Source organism: Coregonus clupeaformis, chromosome 13 (assembly GCF_020615455.1).
Source record: "Coregonus clupeaformis isolate EN_2021a chromosome 13, ASM2061545v1, whole genome shotgun sequence".
Lineage (NCBI taxonomy): Eukaryota > Metazoa > Chordata > Actinopteri > Salmoniformes > Salmonidae > Coregonus > Coregonus clupeaformis.
The window spans coordinates 859595-877724 of record NC_059204.1 but is presented as its reverse complement, the minus strand read 5'-3'; the positions used below and the strand labels follow the sequence as shown (position 1 = coordinate 877724).

The 18130-nt window shown below is 47.7% G+C and overlaps 1 protein-coding gene across 2 annotated transcripts in view; it reads right to left on the bottom strand.

Moving 5' to 3' along the window:
- alg9 (ALG9 alpha-1,2-mannosyltransferase) overlaps positions 1-18130 on the bottom strand; it is an 80013-nt gene that overhangs the window by 19163 nt on the left and 42720 nt on the right. For both annotated transcript variants that reach the window (XM_041893384.2, XM_041893385.2), the window contains 4 exons: positions 13651-13786; positions 13205-13292; positions 12937-13042; positions 5536-5658 (listed from right to left, as the gene is read on the bottom strand). In XM_041893384.2, the coding sequence (XP_041749318.1) occupies positions 5536-5658; positions 12937-13042; positions 13205-13292; positions 13651-13786 (453 nt within the window). The remainder of the gene's footprint in view (positions 1-5535; positions 5659-12936; positions 13043-13204; positions 13293-13650; positions 13787-18130) is intronic.

Below are 18130 nucleotides of genomic sequence, written 5' to 3'. Positions count from 1 at the left end.
ATCAAACAGACTCCAACCTCTCCACAATGGCCAAGACCAGAGAGCTGTGTAAGGACATCAGGGATAAAATTGTAGACCTGCACAAGGCTGGGATGGGCTACAGGACAATAGGCAAGCAGCTTGGTGAGAAGGCAACAACTGTTGGCGCAATTATTAGAAAATGGAAGAAGTTCAAGATGACGGTCAATCACCCTCGGTCTGGGGCTCCATGCAAGATCTCACCTCGTGGGGCATCAATGATCATGAGGAAGGTGAGGGATCAGCCCAGAACTACACGGCAGGACCTGGTCAATGACCTGAAGAGAGCTGGGACCACAGTCTCAAAGAAAACCATTAGTAACACACTACACCGTCATGGATTAAAATCCTGCAGCACACGCAAGGTCCCCCTGCTCAAGCCAGCGCATTAGTTGATCAGGCTGTTGGAGGGTGAGGTCGTCGGGTGAGGTCGTCGGGTGAGGTCGTCGGGTAAGCTTGGCTTTATACATAGTTTGGGCTTTGTCGAGTAAGGCTTAAACTATGTATTTAGATTGTAGTTAGGTATTGTAGGTAGTTATCGTGGGTTGTTGTATGTAATTATTGTAGGTTAGTATTGTATTCGGCTGAGCCCGGTGTAGCACGAAGCTAGCTGGCTAACCCACTACCTAGCGGGTAGCTACTGGCAACTATTAGCAACGGTATAGTTGTTTCACGCCTGAGAGTGCCTGTAATTACGCCAGCTGGCTGCCTACAATAATTACATACAATATTTGCCTACCATTCAGCTGTTTTCTAACCTCATTGTCTGAACCGTTAACGTTAGGTAGTAAGTGGCTACTGTGCTTGAAATTTAGCTAGCTTGTTGCTACCTGGATAGCAACTAGTAAACAATAGCTGGAACGACCTAGCGAACAGACGCGAACTGGCTGAGTCAATTCAGTGGCTAGCTTTGCACTTGGCTAGCTAACAGTAGCTGCTAGGGGTAAGTTATAACCTACATTTGTGTTTTATTTTTACATATTGGTAGCTAGAGTCGTTCAGGGAATTCAGGACATGGGTGACTAGTTAACGTTAGTTTTGCTCTCTCTGTGTGCTCGTGCCGTGAAAGGAGGGGTTTCTTCTTTGTCTGAAAGCAATGGCTAGCTAGTATGCTAACTATTCTAGCTAACTAACTGGTAGAATAAGCTGACGACGGACTCGCTCAAGCTGTCGGGACTAACACACAACGTTAGACACGGACACGAACGATCTGCTTGGCGTGTTGACACACTGGTGGTTTGTTGTGGCCGAGTATTGGTGCTAAACCGTGTTGTTGGAGTCCGGCATGCTAGCTGGCTGTGGCGTCTTATGACTAGGTGCCCTGGACGATTTTCACGGAAGAATACTGTACCTAGTTAGCTAGCTGAATAAACTAAGTTAGTCTATTCCTAGAAAACATTGAACCGCTGTAGTTTACAACAATTATAGTTTCTGAGGTGGAAGTTGGGAGAGTTATATTTGGGGGTTGTAGTGAGGGAGGCCCCGCTCTCTCCTTTCCCAGATGTTTAGTTCATTTCATTCCGATCTCCTTTGCATTATTGTAGCCATTTTCTGCAGCCTGTCAACTATGCCTCTGCCTATCCCTGTTCTCTCCTCTCCGCACAGGCTATACAAACGCCTCACACCGCGTGGCTGCTGCCTCTCTAACCTGGTGGTCCCTGCACGCACCACACACCTGGAGTTCCAGGTCTCAGGCAGCCTCTGGAACTGCTGTTCTGCTGCCAACAAGGCAGAGTTCATCTCAGCCTATGCTACCCTCCAGTCCCTCGACTTCTTGGCGCTGACGGAAACATGGATTACGACTGAAAACACTGCTACTCCTACTGCTCCCTCCTCGTCTGACCATGTGTTCTCGCATACCCCGAGAGCATCTGGTCAGCGGGGTGGTGGCACAGGAATCCTCATCTCTCCCAAATGGACATTCTCAATTTTTCCCCTGACCCATTTGTCTATCTCCTCATTTGAATTCCATGCTGTCACAGTCACTAGCCCATTTAAGCTTAATATCCTTGTCATCTATCGCCCTCCAGGTTCCCTTGGAGAGTTCATCAATGAGCTTGACGCCTTGATAAGTTCCTTTCCTGAGGATGGCTCACCCCTCACAGTTCTGGGGGACTTCAACCTCCCTACGTCTACCTTTGACTCATTTCTCTCTGCCTCCTTCTTTCCACTCCTCTCCTCTTTTGACCTCACCCTCTCACCGTCCCCCCCTACTCACAAGGCAGGCAATACGCTTGACCTCATCTTTACTAGATGCTGTTCTTCTACTAATCTCACTGCAACTCCCCTCCATGTCTCCGACCACTACTTTGTATCCTTTTCGCTCTCGCTCTCCTCCAACACTACTCACTCTGCCCCTACTCAGATGGTAATGCGCCGTCGCAACCTTCGCTCTCTCTCCCGCTACTCTCTCCTCTTCCATCCTATCATCTCTTCCCTCTGCTCAATCCTTCTCCCTCCAATCTCCTGATTCTGCCTCCTCAACCCTCCTCTCCTCCCTTTCTGCATCCTTTGACTCTCTATGTCCCCTATCCTCCCGGCCGGCTCGGTCCTCCCCTCCAGCTCCGTGGCTTGATGACTCATTGCAAGCTCACAGAACAGGGCTCCGGGCAGCCGAGCGGAAATGGAGGAAAACTAGACTCCCTGCGGACCTGGCATCTTTTCACTCCCTCCTCTCTACATTTTCTTCATCTGTTTCTGCTGCTAAGGCCACTTTCTACCACTCTAAATTCCAAGCATCTGCCTCTAACCCTAGGAAGCTCTTTGCCACCTTCTCCTCCCTGCTGAATCCTCCTCCCCCCCCTCCTCCCTCAACCATTTTGAAAAGAAGGTTGACGACATCCGATCCTCGTTTGTTAAGTCAAATGACACTGCTGGTCCTGCTCACACTGCCCTACCCTATGCTTTGACTTCTTTCTCCCCTCTCTCTCCAGATATAATCTTGCGACTTGTGACGGCCGGCCGCCCAACAACCTGCCCGCTTGACTCTATCCCCTCCTCTCTTCTCCAGACCATCTCCGGTGACCTTCTCCCTTACCTCACCTCGCTGATCAACGCATCCTTGACCGCTGGCTATGTCCCTTCTGTCTTCAAGAGAGCGAGAGTTGCACCCCTTCTCAAAAAACCAACACTCGATCCCTCTGATGTCAACAACTACAGACCAGTATCCCTTCTTTCTTTTCTCTCCAAAACTATTGAGCATGCCGTCTTTAGCCAACTATCTTGCTATCTCTCTCAGAATGACCATCTTGATCCAAACCAGTCAGGTTTCAAGACTGGTCATTCAACTGAGACTGCTCTTCTCTGTGTCACGGAGGCTCTCCGCACTGCTAAAGCTAACTCTCTCTCCTCTGCTCTTGTCCTTCTAGACCTGTCTGCTGCCTTTGATACTGTGAACCATCAGATCCTCCTCTCCACCCTCTCCGAGCTGGGCATCTCCGGCGCGGCTCACTCTTGGATTGCGTCCTACCTGACCGGTCGCTCCTACCAAGTGGCGTGGCGAGAAGCTGTCTCCGCACCACGTGCTCTCACCACTGGTGTCCCCCAGGGCTCAGTTCTAGGCCCTCTCCTATTCTCGCTATACACCAAGTCACTTGGCTCTGTCATATCCTCACATGGCCTCTCCTATCATTGCTACGCAGACGACACACAACTAATCTTCTCCTTTCCCCTTCTGATAACCAGGTGGCGAATCGCATCTCTGCATGTCTGGCAGACATATCAGTATGGATGACGGATCACCACCTCAAGCTGAACCCTGGCAAGACGGAGCTGCTCTTCCTCCCGGGGAAGGACTGCCCGTTCCATGATCTCGCCATCACGGTTGACAACTCCGTTGTGTCCTCCTCCCAGAGTGCAAAGAGCCTTGGCGTGACCCTGGACAACACCCTGTCGTTCTCCGCTAACATCAAGGCGGTGACCCGATCCTGTAGGTTCATGCTCTACAACATTCGGAGAGTACGACCCTGCCTTACACAGGAAGCGGCACAGGTCCTAATCCAGGCACTTGTCATCTCCCGTCTGGATTACTGCAACTCGCTGTTGGCTGGGCTCCCTGCCTGTGCCATTAAACCCCTACAACTCATCCAGAATGCCACAGCCCGTCTGGTGTTCAACCTTCCCAAGTTCTCTCACGTCACCCCGCTCCTCCGCACACTACACTGGCTTCCAGTTGAAGCTCGCATCTGCTACAAGACCATGGTGCTTGCCTACGGAGCTGTGAGGGGAACGGCACCTCCGTACCTTCAGGCTCTGATCAGTCCCTACACCCAAACGAGGGCATTGCGTTCATCCACCTCTGGCCTGCTGGCTCCCCTACCTCTGCTGAAGCACAGTTCCCGCTCAGCCCAGTCAAAACTGTTCGCTGCTCTGGCACCCCAATGGTGGAACAAGCTCCCTCACGACGCCAGGACAGCGGAGTCACTCAACACCTTCAGGAGACACTTGAAACCCCACCTCTTTAAGGAACACCTGGGATAGGATAAAGTAATCCTTCTAACCCCCCCCAAAAAAAAAAAAAAAAAGTGTAAATTGTAAAGTGGTTATCCCACATAAGGTGAATGCACCAATTTGTAAGTCGCTCTGGATAAGAGCGTCTGCTAAATGACGTAAATGTAAATGTAATGTCCAGGCCCGTCTGAAGTTTGCCAATGACCATCTGGATGATCCAGAGGAGGAATGGGAGAAGGTCATGTGGTCTGATGAGACAAAAATATAGCTTTTTGGTCTAAACTCCACTCGCCGTGTTTGGAGGAAGAAGAAGGATGAGTACAACCCCAAGAACACCATCCCAACCGTGAAGCATGGAGGTGGAAACATCATTCTTTGGGGATGCTTTTCTGCAAAGAGGACAGGACGACTGCACCGTATTGAGGGGAGGATGGATGGGGCCATGTATCGCGAGATCTTGGCCAACAACCTCCTTCCCTCAGTAAGAGCATTGAAGATGGGTCGTGGCTGGGTCTTCAAGCATGACAACGACCCGAAACACACAGCCGGGGCAACTAAGGAGTGGCTCCGTAAGAAGCATCTCAAGGTCCTGGAGTGGCCTAGCCAGTCTCCAGACCTGAACCCAATAGAAAATCTTTGGAGGGAGCTGAAAGTCCGTATTGCCCAGCGACAGCCCCGAAACCTGAAGGATCTGGAGAAGGTATGGAGCAGTGGGCCAAAATCCCTGCTGCAGTGTCTGCAAACCTGGTCAAGACCTACAGGAAACGTATGATCTCTGTAATTGCAAACAAAGGTTTCTGTACCAAATATTAAGTTCTGCTTTTCTGATGTATCAAATACTTATGTCATGCAATAAAATGCAAAATAATTACTTAAAAATCATACAATGTGATTTTCTTGTTTTAGATTCCGTCTCTCACAGTTGAAGTGTACGTATGATAAAAATTACAGACCTCTACATGCTTTGTAAGTAGGAAAACCTGCAAAATCAGCAGTGTATCAAATACTTGTTCTCCCCACTGTATGTGTATGTGTGTGCGTATGTGTATGCGTGTGTGCGCGTGTTACCATTGAAGCGCTGTAGTAGGGTCTCCATCAGAGTGGTGAGAGGCAGAGACAGCAGCGCCAAGACAAACACCACATTGAAGTTCAGGAAACCATTTTTAAAGTAGAACGGCCACGGCTCTGTACCTAAACACATAATACACAACGCCACACAGTGTTAGATCAATGTCAAGATACAAAACACAGTATAAAGTCAATCATAAACTGTAAACATGTAGTCATGTTTCATGCTAAACATTGTAAATAGCTTTGCACAAGCCTTAGCTTTTGCGACCAGAACGGCTCATATGAGCAGGAGCATCTTCTGTTTCTGTAGTGTGAGGCAGCTTGATGTACAAGTACAGCCCCTGGACAGGCGGCTAATATTCTTTGGGATTTTGGCAATGAGGCCCTTTTTCCCCTTTCCAGAATCAGGTGAACTCATGGATACCATTTGTATGTCTCTGTGTCCAGTATGAAGGAAGTTAGAGGTAGTTTCATGAGCCAATGCTAACTAGCGTTAGCGCAATGACTGGAAGTCTATGGGTATCTACTAGTATGCTAGCAGATACCCATAGACTTTCAGTGATTGTGCTAACGTTAGTTAGCAATTGCACTAGCGCTAGTTAGCAACTTCCTTCAAACTGCACATGAACATTTACATAAAAATGATATCCACGAGTTTATCTGACTCTGGGGAGTTGATAAAGGGCCTCATTGTTAAGATCCCAAAGTATCCCTTTAACCCTGAGTGCCAAGCAGAGACTCATCGGGTCCCATTTTTACTGTCTTTGGTATGACTCGGACTGGGATTGTACTCCCAACCTTCCTATCCCAGGGCGGACACTAACCACAAGGCCACTGAGTTGGTAACATTGTCCTTTCAATCCCAGGGTGCCATTCGTTTTAATACTCACCACGCATCCTGTATCAAAAGTTTGTCTGGTCCTCACTAAAGTGCCGTAAATCACTTACAGTGAGAGAAAAAAGTATTTGATCCCCTGCTGATTTTGTACGTTTGCCCACTGACAAAGAAATGATTAGTCTATAATTTTAATGGTAGATTTATTTGAACAGTGAGAGACAGAATAACAACAAAACAATCCAGAAAAACACATGTCAAAAATGTTATAAATTCATTTGCATTTTAATGAGGGAAATAAGTATTTGACCCCCTCTCAATCAGAAAGATTTCTGGCTCCCAGGTGTCTTTTATACAGGTAACGAGCTGAGATTAGGAGCACACTCTTAAAGGGAGTGCTCCTAATCTCAGCTTGTTACCTGTATAAAAAACACCTATCCACAGAAGCAATCAATCAATCAGATTCCAAACTCTCCACCATGGCCAAGACCAAAGAGCTCTCCAAGGATGGCAGGGACAAGATTGTAGACCTACACAAGGCTGGAATGGGCTACAAGACCATTGCCAAGCAGCTTGGTGAGAAGGTGACAACAGTTGGTGCGATTATTTGCAAATGGAAGAAACACAAAAGAACTGTCAATCTCCCTCGGCCTGGGGCTCCATGCAAGATCTCACCTCGTGGAGTTGCAATGATCATGAGAACGGTGAGGAATCAGCCCAGAACTACACGGGAGGATCTTGTCAATGATCTCAAGGCAGCTGGGACCATAGTCACCAAGAAAACAATTGGTAACACACTATGCCATGAAGGACTGAAATCCTGCAGCGCCCGCAAGGTCCCCCTGCTCAAGAAAGCACATATACAGGCCCGTCTGAAGTTTGCCAATGAACATCTGAATGATTCAGAGGAGAACTGGGTGAAAGTGTTGTGGTCAGATGAGACCAAAATCGAGCTCTTTGGCATCAACTCAACTCGCCGTGTTTGGAGGAGGAGGAATGCTGCCTATGACCCCAAGAACACCATCCCCACCATCAAACATGGAGGTGGAAACATTATGCTTTGGGGGTGTTTTTCTGCTAAGGGGACAGGACAACTTCACCGCATCAAAGGGACGATGGACGGCGCCATGTACTGTCAAATCTTGGGTGAGAACCTCCTTCCCTCAGCCAGGGCATTGAAAATGGGTCGTGGATGGGTATTCCAGCGTGACAATGACCCAAAACACACGGCCAAGGCAACAAAGGAGTAGCTCAAGAAGAAGCACATGAAGGTCCTGGAGTGGCCTAGCCAGTCTCCAGACCTTGATCCCATAGAAAATCTGTGGAGGGAGCTGAAGGTTCGAGTTGCCAAACGTCAGGCTCGAAACCTTAATGACTTGGAGAAGATCTGCAAAGAGGAGTGGGACAAAATCCCTCCTGAGATGTGTGCAAACCTGGTGGCCAACTACAAGAAACGTCTGACCTCTGTGATTGCCAACAAGGGTTTTGCCACCAAGTACTAAGTCATGTTTTGCAGAGGGGTCAAATACTTATTTCCCTCATTAAAATGCAAATCAATTTATAACATTTTTGACATGCGTTTTTTCAGGATTTTTTTGTTGTTATTCTGTCTCTCACTGTTCAAATAAACCTACAATTAAAATTATAGACTGATTATGTCTTTGTCAGTGGGCAAACGTACAAAATCAGCAGGGGATCAAATACTTTTTTCCCTCACTGTAATTATTCCCTTTTTGTTTACAAAGCTCTACTAAACAAGCTTCTAACTTCGTTGTTAAAGTATAAAAACATAAGATAAAAAGCTTATTTCACAGGGTTGGTTAACTCTTGAGATTCCTCGGGTCTCCACCGAACTAGGAAAATCCACTTTTAGTTTTAATGCACCTCATTGCCACAAAATACATTACAATTGTTCCAGTGCCAATCTGGCAATTTAAAATATTGATTGGGGAACTTCTTTCTGAGGAATGTAACTCTTTTTCTGGAATATTTGTGTTGTGCTATGTGAGAATACTATTCATTGACTATAGCTCAGCGTTCAACACCAGTGCCCTCAAAGCTCATCACAAAGCTAAGGACCCTGGGACTAAACACCTCCCTCTGCAACTGGATCCTGGACTTCCTGATGGGCCGCCCCCAGGTGGTAAGGGTAGGTAACAAAACATCCGCCACGCTGATCCTCAACACAGGGGCTCCCTCAGGGGTGCGTGCTCAGTCCCCTCCTGTACTCCCTGTTCACTCATGACTGCATGGCCAGGCACGACTCAAACACCATCATTAAGTTTGCAGATGACACAACAGTGGCAGGCCTGATCACCGACAACGATGAGACAGCCTATAGGGAGGAGGACAGAGACCTGGCCGTGCGGTGCCAGGACAACAACCTCTCCCTAAACCTGATGAAGTCAAAGGAGATGATTGTGGACTACAGGAAAAAGAAGAGGACCGAGCAAGCACCCATTCTCATCGATGGGGCTGTAGTGGAGCAGGTTGAGAGCTTCAAGTTCCTTGGCTTCCACATTACCAACAAACTAACATGGTCCAAGCACACCAAGACAGTCGTAAAGAAGGCACGACAAAACCTACTCCCCCTAAGGAGACTTAAAAGATTTGGCATGGGTCCTCAGATCCTCAAAAGGTTCTACAGCTGCACCATCGAGAGCATCCTGACTAGTTGCATCACTGCCTGGTATAGCAACTGCTCGGCCTCCGACCGCAAGGCACTACAGAGGGTAGTGTGTACGGCCCAGTACAACACTTGGGCCAAACTTCCTGCCATCCAGGACCTCTATAGCAGGCGGTGTCAGAGGAAGGCCCTAAAAATTGTCAAAGACTCCAGACACATTTTGTTACGTTTCAGCCTTAATCTAAAATTGACTAAATAAACCAATTTCCTCAACAATTTACACACAATACCCCATTATGAGAAAGCACATTTTTTTCAAATGTATTAAATATAAAAAACAGAAAAAGCTTATTTACATACAGTGAGGAGAACAAGTATTTGATACACTGCCGATTTTGCAGGTTTTCCTACTTACAAAGCATATAGAGGTCTGTAATTTTCAAAAATCCATTAAATCACATTGTATGATTTTTAAGTAATTAATTTGCATTTTATTGCAAGACATAAGTATTTGATCACCTACTAACCAGTAAGAATTCCGGCTCTCACAGACCTGTTAGTTTTTCTTTAAGAAGCCCTCCTGTTCTCCACTCATTACCTGTATTGACTGCACCTGTTTGAACTCGTTACCTGTATAAAAGACACCTGTCCACACACTCAATCAAACAGACTCCAACCTCTCCACAATGGCCAAGACCAGAGAGCTGTGAAAAGGCCATCAGGGATAAAATTGTAGACCTGCACAAGGCTGGGATGGGCTACAGGACAATAGGCAAGCAGCTTGGTGAGAAGGCAACAACTGTTGGCGCAATTATTAGAAAATGGAAGAAGTTCAAGATCACGGTCAATCACCCTCGGTCTGGGGCTCCATGCAAGATCTCACCTCGTGGGGTATCAATGATCATGAGGAAGGTGAGGGATCAGCCCAGAACTACACGGCAGGACCTGGTCAATGACCTGAAGAGAGCTGGGACCACAGTCTCAAAGAAAACCATTAGTAACACACTACGCCGTCATGGATTCAAATCCTGCAGCGCACGCAAGGTCCCCCTGCTCAAATCAGCGCATGTCCAGGCCCGTCTGAAGTTTGCCAATGACCATCTGGATGATCCAGAGGAGGAATGGGAGAAGGTCATGTGGTCTGATGAGACAAAAATAGAGCTTTTTGGTCTAAACTCCACTCGCCGTGTTTGGAGGAAGAAGGAGGATGAGTACAACACCAAGAACACCATCCCAACCGTGAAGCATGGAGGTGGAAACATAATTCTTTGGGGATGCATTTCTGCAAAGAGGACAGGCCGACTGCACCGTATTGAGGGGAGGATGGATGGGGCCATGTATCGCGAGATCTTGGCCAACAACCTCCTTCCCTCAGTAAGAGCATTGAAGATGGGTCATGGCTGGGTCTTCCAGCATGACAACGACCCGAAACACACAGCCAGGGCAACTAAGGAGTGGCTCCGTAAGAAGCATCTCAAGGTCCTGGAGTGGCCTAGCCAGTCTCCAGACCTGAACCTGAATAGAAAATATTTGGAGGGAGCTGAAAGTCCGTATTGCCCAGCGACAGCCCTGAAACCTGAAGGATCTGGAGAAGGTCTGTATGGAGGAGTGGGCCAAAATCCCTGCTGCAGTGTGTACAAACCTGGTCAAGACCTACAGGAATTGTATGATATCTGTAATTGCAAACAAAGGTTTCTTTACCAAATATTAAGTTCTGCTTTTCTGATGTATCACATACTTATGTCTTGCAATAAAATGCAAATGAATTACTTAAAAATCATACAATGTGATTTTCTGGATTTTTGTTTTAGATTCCGTCTCTCACAGTTGAAGTGTACCTATGATAAAAATTACAGACCTCTACATGCTTTGTAAGTAGGAAAACCTGCAAAATCGGCAGTGTATCAAATACTTGTTCTCCCCACTGTAGGTATTCAGACCCTTTGCATTGAGACTCGAAATTGAGCTTAGGTGCATCCTGTTTCAATTGATCATCCATGAGATGTTTCTACAACTTGATTGGAGTCCACCTGTGGTCAATTCAATTGATTGGACATGATTTGGAAAGGAACATACCTGTCTATATAAGGTCCCACAGTTGACAGTGCATGTCAGAGCAAAAACCTAGCCATGAGGTCGAAGGAATTGTCCATAAAGCACCCAGACAGGATTGTGTCGCATGCACAGATCTTGGGAAGGGTACCAACACATTTCTGCAGCATTGAAGGTCCCTAAGAACCCAGTGGCCTCATTTTTAAATGGAAGAAGTTTGGAACCACCAAGACTCTTCCTAGAGCTGGCTGTCTGGCCAAACTGAGCAATCGGGGGAGAAGGACCTTGGTCAGGGAGGTGACCAAGAATCCAATGGTCACTCTGACAGAGCTCCAGAGTTCCTCTGTGGAGATGGGAGAACCTTCCAGAAGGACAAGCATCTCTGCGAAACTCCACCAATCAGGCCTTTATGGTAGAGTGGCCAGATGGAAGCCACTCCTCAGTAAAAGGCACATGACAGCCCGCTTGGAGTTTGCCAAAAGGCACCTAAAGACTCTCAGAACATGAGAAACAAGATTCTCTGGTCTGATGAAACCAAAATTGAAATCTTTGTCCTGAATGCCAAGCGTCACGTCTGGAAGAAACCTGACACCATCCCTACAGTGAAGCATGGTGGTGGCAGTATCATGCTGTGGGGATGTTTTTTAGCGGCAGGGACTGGGAGACTAGTCAGGATCGAGGGAAAGATGAACAGAGCAAAGTACAGAGAGATCCTTGACCTCAGAAGGTGATCTTCTCCCCAGTCTAACAGGACAACGACCCTAAGCACACAGCCAAGACAACGCAGGAATGGCTTCGGAACAAGTCTCTGAATGTCCTTGAGTGGCCCAGCCAGAGCCTGGACTTGAACCCGATCGAACATCTCTGGAGAGACCTGAAAATAGCTGTACAGCAACGCTCCCCATCCAACCTGACAGAGCTTGAGAGGATCTGCAGAGAAGAATGGGAGAAACTCCCCAAATACAGGTGTGCCAAGCTTGTAGTGTCATACCCAAGAAGACTCTAGGCTGTAATGGCTGCCAAAGGTGCTTCAACAAAGTACTGAGTAAAGGGTCTGAATACTTATGTTCTGTATTATGTCATGTGTTGTGTGGACCCCAGGAAGAGTAGCTGCTGCTTTCGCAACATCTAATGGGGATCCTAATAAAATACCAAAAATATTATTGCACACAGAGTGAGTCCATGCAACTTATTATGTGACTTGTTAAGCACATTTTTATCCCTGAACTTATTTAACCCTGCCATAACAAAGGGGTTGAATACTTATTGACTCAAGACATTTCTAAAAACATAATTCCACTTTGACATTATGGGGTATTGTGTGTAGGGCAGTGACACAATTTCAATATAATACTTTTTTTTATTTATTTTTAAGTCAAGGCATGTGAAAACTTTCTGAAGACACTGTACAAGGCCACTGAGTTGGTAACATTGTGAAACTTCTAAAGCATTCACATGACATTGGAACATAGAACAACAGATCAAAGCAGCAGATTCTGACTCAACTCTTTAATAAATACCACCTGACTTTTATGCTTCAGAAGGGAACCTAGCTAGCTAACTGCTTCAGAAGAGGACCTAGCTAGCTAGCTAACTGCTTCAGAAGAGGACCTAGCTAGCTAGCTAGCTAACTGCTTCAGAAGAGGACCTAGCTAGCTAGCTAACTGCTTCAGAAGAGGACCTAGCTCGCTAGCTAACTGCTTCAGAAGAGGCCCTAGCTAGCTAGCTAACTGCTTCAGAAGAGGACCTAGCTCGCTAGCTAACTGCTTCAGAAGAGGCCCTAGCTAGCTAGCTAGCTAGCTAGCTAACTTTTCCAGAAGAGGACCTACCTAACTAGCTAACTGCTTCAGAAGAAGACCTAGCTAGTTTGTGTGTGTGTGTTTACCATAGAGATCTGGGCCGTGAGGGGTGAAGACATTATACAGTAGAATATTGAGGGGAGCAATGACCAGTTTCCCATAGCAACAAGAATCTACCGCCATCAGAGGCACCTGGAAGATAAACACACACAGTATGTGATTAGCTTCTTCTCCTTATATAGCGATCAACTAAAGATAATGACAAAGTTCTTAACAAACATTCATAACTCAGTCACTGAGTAGTGTGTGTGTGTGTGTGTGTGTGTGTGTGTGTGTGTGTGTGTGTGTTCTCACCAGGAACAGCAGCAGAGAGACGGTTGCCCAGGTGATGAAACTATTCCACTTCCTCTTCAGCACCAGCAGGTCGAAGGCGATCGGTAGCCTAGCAACCACATCAACCAATCAGAGACAGCATGACGAACCCCTGACCTCTAACCCAGCGGTTGCTAGGGACTCACATTTCTTCATCATTTATTGCAACCCAACCCCTGCCTAAACTTTAAAATCTGTACATTTCCATTTTCACATCAACAAATAACCTTCAATTTTTTACAATTTCATTTCTCCTTCTTAGTTATTTTGCTCCCTAAAACAAAACATAGCCATGTCCCTGGTAGCAAATTATTCTCCACTTGCTGCCAGCTGATACTAACTATACAGGAGAGAGCATAACATTCTGTTTCTGATGCTTTAATATCATCATTATTTACAATTAACTCTGCAGAAGGAACTGCTCTTACCCAATCAGAGCGGAGAATGGCCAGCCAATGATAGCCCCAGCCGCCACGCCCATCACAGCCAGGAAGGGCGTGTCTTGGAACCATCCAGTCATGGCAACCAGAGTAGAATACATACAGAAGGAAGAGGGTAGGAACGCTGGAGAGAGAGAGAGGGTTCGGGTTAGAGAGAGAGAGAGAGGGTTCGGGTTAGGGTTAGAGAGACAGAGAGAGAGAGAGAGAGAGAGGGTTAGGGTTAGATAGAGAGAGAGAGGGTTAGGGTTAGGGTTAGAGAGACAGAGATAGAGGGTTAGGGTTAGAGAGACAGAGAGAGAGGGTTAGGGAGAGAGAGAGGGTTAGGGTTCGGGTTAGATAGAGAGAGAGGGACAGAGGGTTAGGGAGAGGGTTAGAGAGAGAGAGAGAGAGAGGGTTAGGGTTAGAGAGAGAGAGAGAGGGTTAGGGAGAGGGTTAGAGATACAGAGAGGGTTAGGGTTAGAGAGAGATACAGAGGGTTAGGGTTAGAGAGAGATATAGAGGGTTAGGGTTAGAGAGAGATACAGAGAGAGAGAGAGAGAGAGGGTTAGGGTTAGGGTTAGAGAGAGAGAGAGAGGGTTAGGGTTAGAGAGAGAGAGGGTTAGGGTTAGGGTTAGAGAGAGAGAGGGTTAGGGTTAGAGAGAGAGAGAGAGAGAGAGAGAGGTTAGGGTTAGATAGAGAGAGAGAGGGTTAGGGTTAGAGAGACAGAGATAGAGGGTTAGGGTTAGAGAGACAGAGAGAGGGTTAGGGAGAGAGAGAGGGTTAGGGTTCGGGTTAGATAGAGAGAGAGGGACAGAGGGTTAGGGAGAGGGTTAGAGAGAGAGAGAGAGAGGGTTAGGGTTAGAGAGAGAGAGAGAGGGTTAGGGAGAGGGTTAGAGATACAGAGAGGGTTAGGGTTAGAGAGAGATACAGAGGGTTAGGGTTAGAGAGAGATACAGAGGGTTAGGGTTAGAGAGAGATACAGAGAGAGAGAGAGAGAGGGTTAGGGTTAGGGTTAGAGAGAGAGAGGGTTAGGGTTAGGGTTAGAGAGAGAGAGAGAGGGTTAGGGTTGGGGTTAGAGAGAGACAGAGAGAGAGAGGGTTAGAGTTAGGGTTAGAGAGAGAGATACAGAGAGAGAGAGAAGAGAGAGAGAGACACACAGAGAGAGACAGAGACAGAGAGAGAGAGAGAGAGAGAGAGAGGGTTTGGGTTAGGGTTAGAGAGACAGAGAGAGAGAGAGACAGAGAGAGACAGAGAGAGAGAGAAAAAAAAAAAAAAAAACGAGAGAGAGAGAGAACAGAGAGAGAGAGAGAGAGAACAGAGAGAGAGAGAGAGAGAGAACAGAGAGAGAGAGAGAGAGAGAGAGAGAGAGAGAGAGAGAGAGACAGAGAGAGAGAGAGAGACAGAGAGAGAGAGAGAGAGAGAGAGAGAGAGACAGAGAGAGAGACAGAGAGGGTTAGGGTTAGAGAGAGAGAGATAGAGAGAGACAGAGAGAGAGGAGAGAGAGACAGAGACAGAGAGAGACAGAGAGAGAGAGAGAGAGACAGAGAGAGACAGAGAGACAGAGAGAGAGAGACAGAGAGAGACAGAGAGAGAGAGAGAGAGAGAGAGAGAGAGAGAGAGAGAGAGAGAGAGACAGAGAGAGACACAGAGAGAGAGAGACAGAGAGAGAGAGAGAGAGAGAGAGAGACAGAGAGACAGAGAGACAGAGAGACAGAGAGACAGAGAGAGAGAGAGGGTTCGGGTTAGGGTTAGAGAGACAGAGAGAGAGAGAGAGAGAGAGAGAGAGAGAGAGAGAGAGAGAGAGAGAGAGAGAGAGAGAGCAGAGAGGGTTAGGGTTAGAGAGAGAGAGATAGAGAGAGACAGAGAAAGAGAGGAGAGAGAGACAGAGAGAGAGAGAGACAGAGAGAGAGAGAGACAGCGAGAGAGAGAGACAGAGAGGGTTAGGGTTAGAGAGAGAGATAGAGAGACAGAGAGAGAGAGAGACAGAGAGAGAGAGAGAGAGAGAGAGAAAGAGAGAGACAGACAGAGAGAGACAGAGAGAGAGAGAGAGAGAGACAGAGAGAGAGAGAGAGAAGAGAGAGAGAGAGAGAGAGAGACAGAGAGAGAGAGAGAGAAGAGAGAGAGAGAGAGAGAGAGACAGAGAGGGTTAGGGTTAGAGAGAGAGATAGAGAGAGAGAGGGAGAGAGAGAGACAGAGACAGAGACAGAGAGAGAGAGAGACAGAGAGAGAGACAGAGAGAGACAGAGAGAGAGAGAGAGACAGAGAGAGAGAGAGAGACAGAGAGAGACAGAGAGCGAGAGAGAGAGACAGAGAGAGAGAGACAGAGACAGAGACAGAGAGAGAGAGAGAGAGAGAGAGAGAGAGAGAGACAGAGAGACAGAGAGGGTTAGGGTTAGAGAGAGAGATAGAGAGAGACAGGGAGAGAGAGAGAGAGAGAGAGAGAGAGAGAGAGAGAGAGAGAGAGAGAGAGAGAGAGAGAGAGAGAGAGAGAGAGAGTGAGACAGAGACAGAGAGAGAGAGAGAGACAGAGAGAGACAGAGAGACAGAGAGACAGAGAGAGAGAGAGACAGAGAGAGAGAGAGACAGAGAGAGAGAGAGAGAGAGAGAGAGACAGAGAGAGAGAGAGACAGAGAGAGAGAGAGAGAGAGAAGAGAGAGACAGAGAGGGTTAGAGAGAGAGAGGGTTCGGGTTACGGAAACATGGATTACCACTGAAAACACTGCTACTCCTACTGCTCTCTCCTCATCTGACCATGTGTTCTCGCATACCCCGAGAGCATCTGGTCAGAGGGGTGGTGGCACAGGAATCCTCATCTCTCCCAAGTGGACATTCTCAATTTTTCCCCTAACCCATCTGTCTATCTCCTCATTTGAATTCCATGCTGTCACAGTCACTAGCCCATTTAAGCTTAATATCCTTGTCATCTATCGCCCTCCAGGTTCCCTTGGAGAGTTCATCAATGAGCTTGACGCCTTGATAAGTTCCTTTCCTGAGGATGGCTCACCCCTCACAGTTTTGGGGGATTTCAACCTCCCTATGTCCACATTTGACTCATTTCTCTCTGCCTCCTTCTTTCCACTTCTCTCCTCTTTTGACCTCACCCTCTCACCGTCCCCCTACTCACAAGGCAGGCAATACGCTTGACCTCATCTTTACTAGATGCTGCTCTTCTACTAATCTCACTGCAACTCCCCTCCATGTCTCCGACCACTACTTTGTTTCCTTTTCTCTCTCGCTCTCCTCCCACACTACTCACTCTGCCCCTACACAGATGGTAATGCGCCGCCGCAACCTTCGCTCTCTCTCTCCCACTACTCTCTCCTCTTCCATCCTATCATCTCTTCCCTCTGCTCAATCCTTCTCCCTCCAATCTCCTGATTCTGCCTCCTCAACCCTCCTCTCCTCCCTTTCTGCATCCTTTGACTCTCTGTGTCCCCTATCCTCCCGGCCGGCTCGGTCCTCCCCTCCAGCTCCGTGGCTTGATGACTCATTGCGAGCTCACAGAACAGAGCTCCGGACAGCGGAGCGGAAATGGAAGAAAACTAAACTCCCTGCCGACCTGGCATCTTTTCCTCCCTCCTCTCTACATTTTCTTCATCTGTTTCTGCTGCTAAGGCCACTTTCTACCACTCTAAATTCCAAGCATCTGCCTCTAACCCTAGGAAGCTCTTTGCCACATTTTCCTCCCTCCTGAATCCTCCCCCCCGCCCCCCCTCCTCTCTCTGTGGATGACTTCGTCAACCACTTTGAAAAGAAGGTTGACGACATTCGATCCTCGTTTGTTAAGTCTAATGACACTGCTGGTCCTACTCACACTGCCCTACCCTATGCTTTGACTTCTTTCTCCCCTCTCTCTCCAGATAAAATCCTGCGACTTGTGACTGCAGGCCGCCCAACAACCTGCCCGCTTGACCCCATCCCCTCCTCTCTTCTCCAGACCATCTCCGGTGACCTTCTCCCCTACCTCACCTCGCTGATCAACTCATCCTTGACCGCTGGCCATGTCCCTTCCGTCTTCAAGAGAGCGAGAGTTGCTCCCCTTCTCAAGAAACCAACACTCGATCCCACTGATGTCAACAACTACAGACCAGTATCCCTTCTTTCTTTTCTTTCCAAAAACTATTGAGCGTGCCGTCTTTAGCCAACTCTCTTGCTATCTCTCTCAGAATGACCTTCTTGATCCAAACCAGTCAGGTTTCAGGACTGGTCATTCAACTGAGACTGCTCTTCTCTGTGTCACGGAGGCTCTCCGCACTGCTAAAGCTAACTCTCTCTCCTCTGCTCTTGTCCTTCTAGACCTGTCTGCTGCCTTTGATACTGTGAACCATCAGATCCTCCTCTCCACCCTCTCCGAGCTGGGCATCTCCGGCGCGGCTCACTCCTGGATTGCGTCCTACCTGACCGGTCGCTCCTACCAAGTGGCGTGGCGAAGCTGTCTCCGCACCACGTGCTCTCACCACTGGTGTCCCCCAGGGCTCAGTCCTAGGCC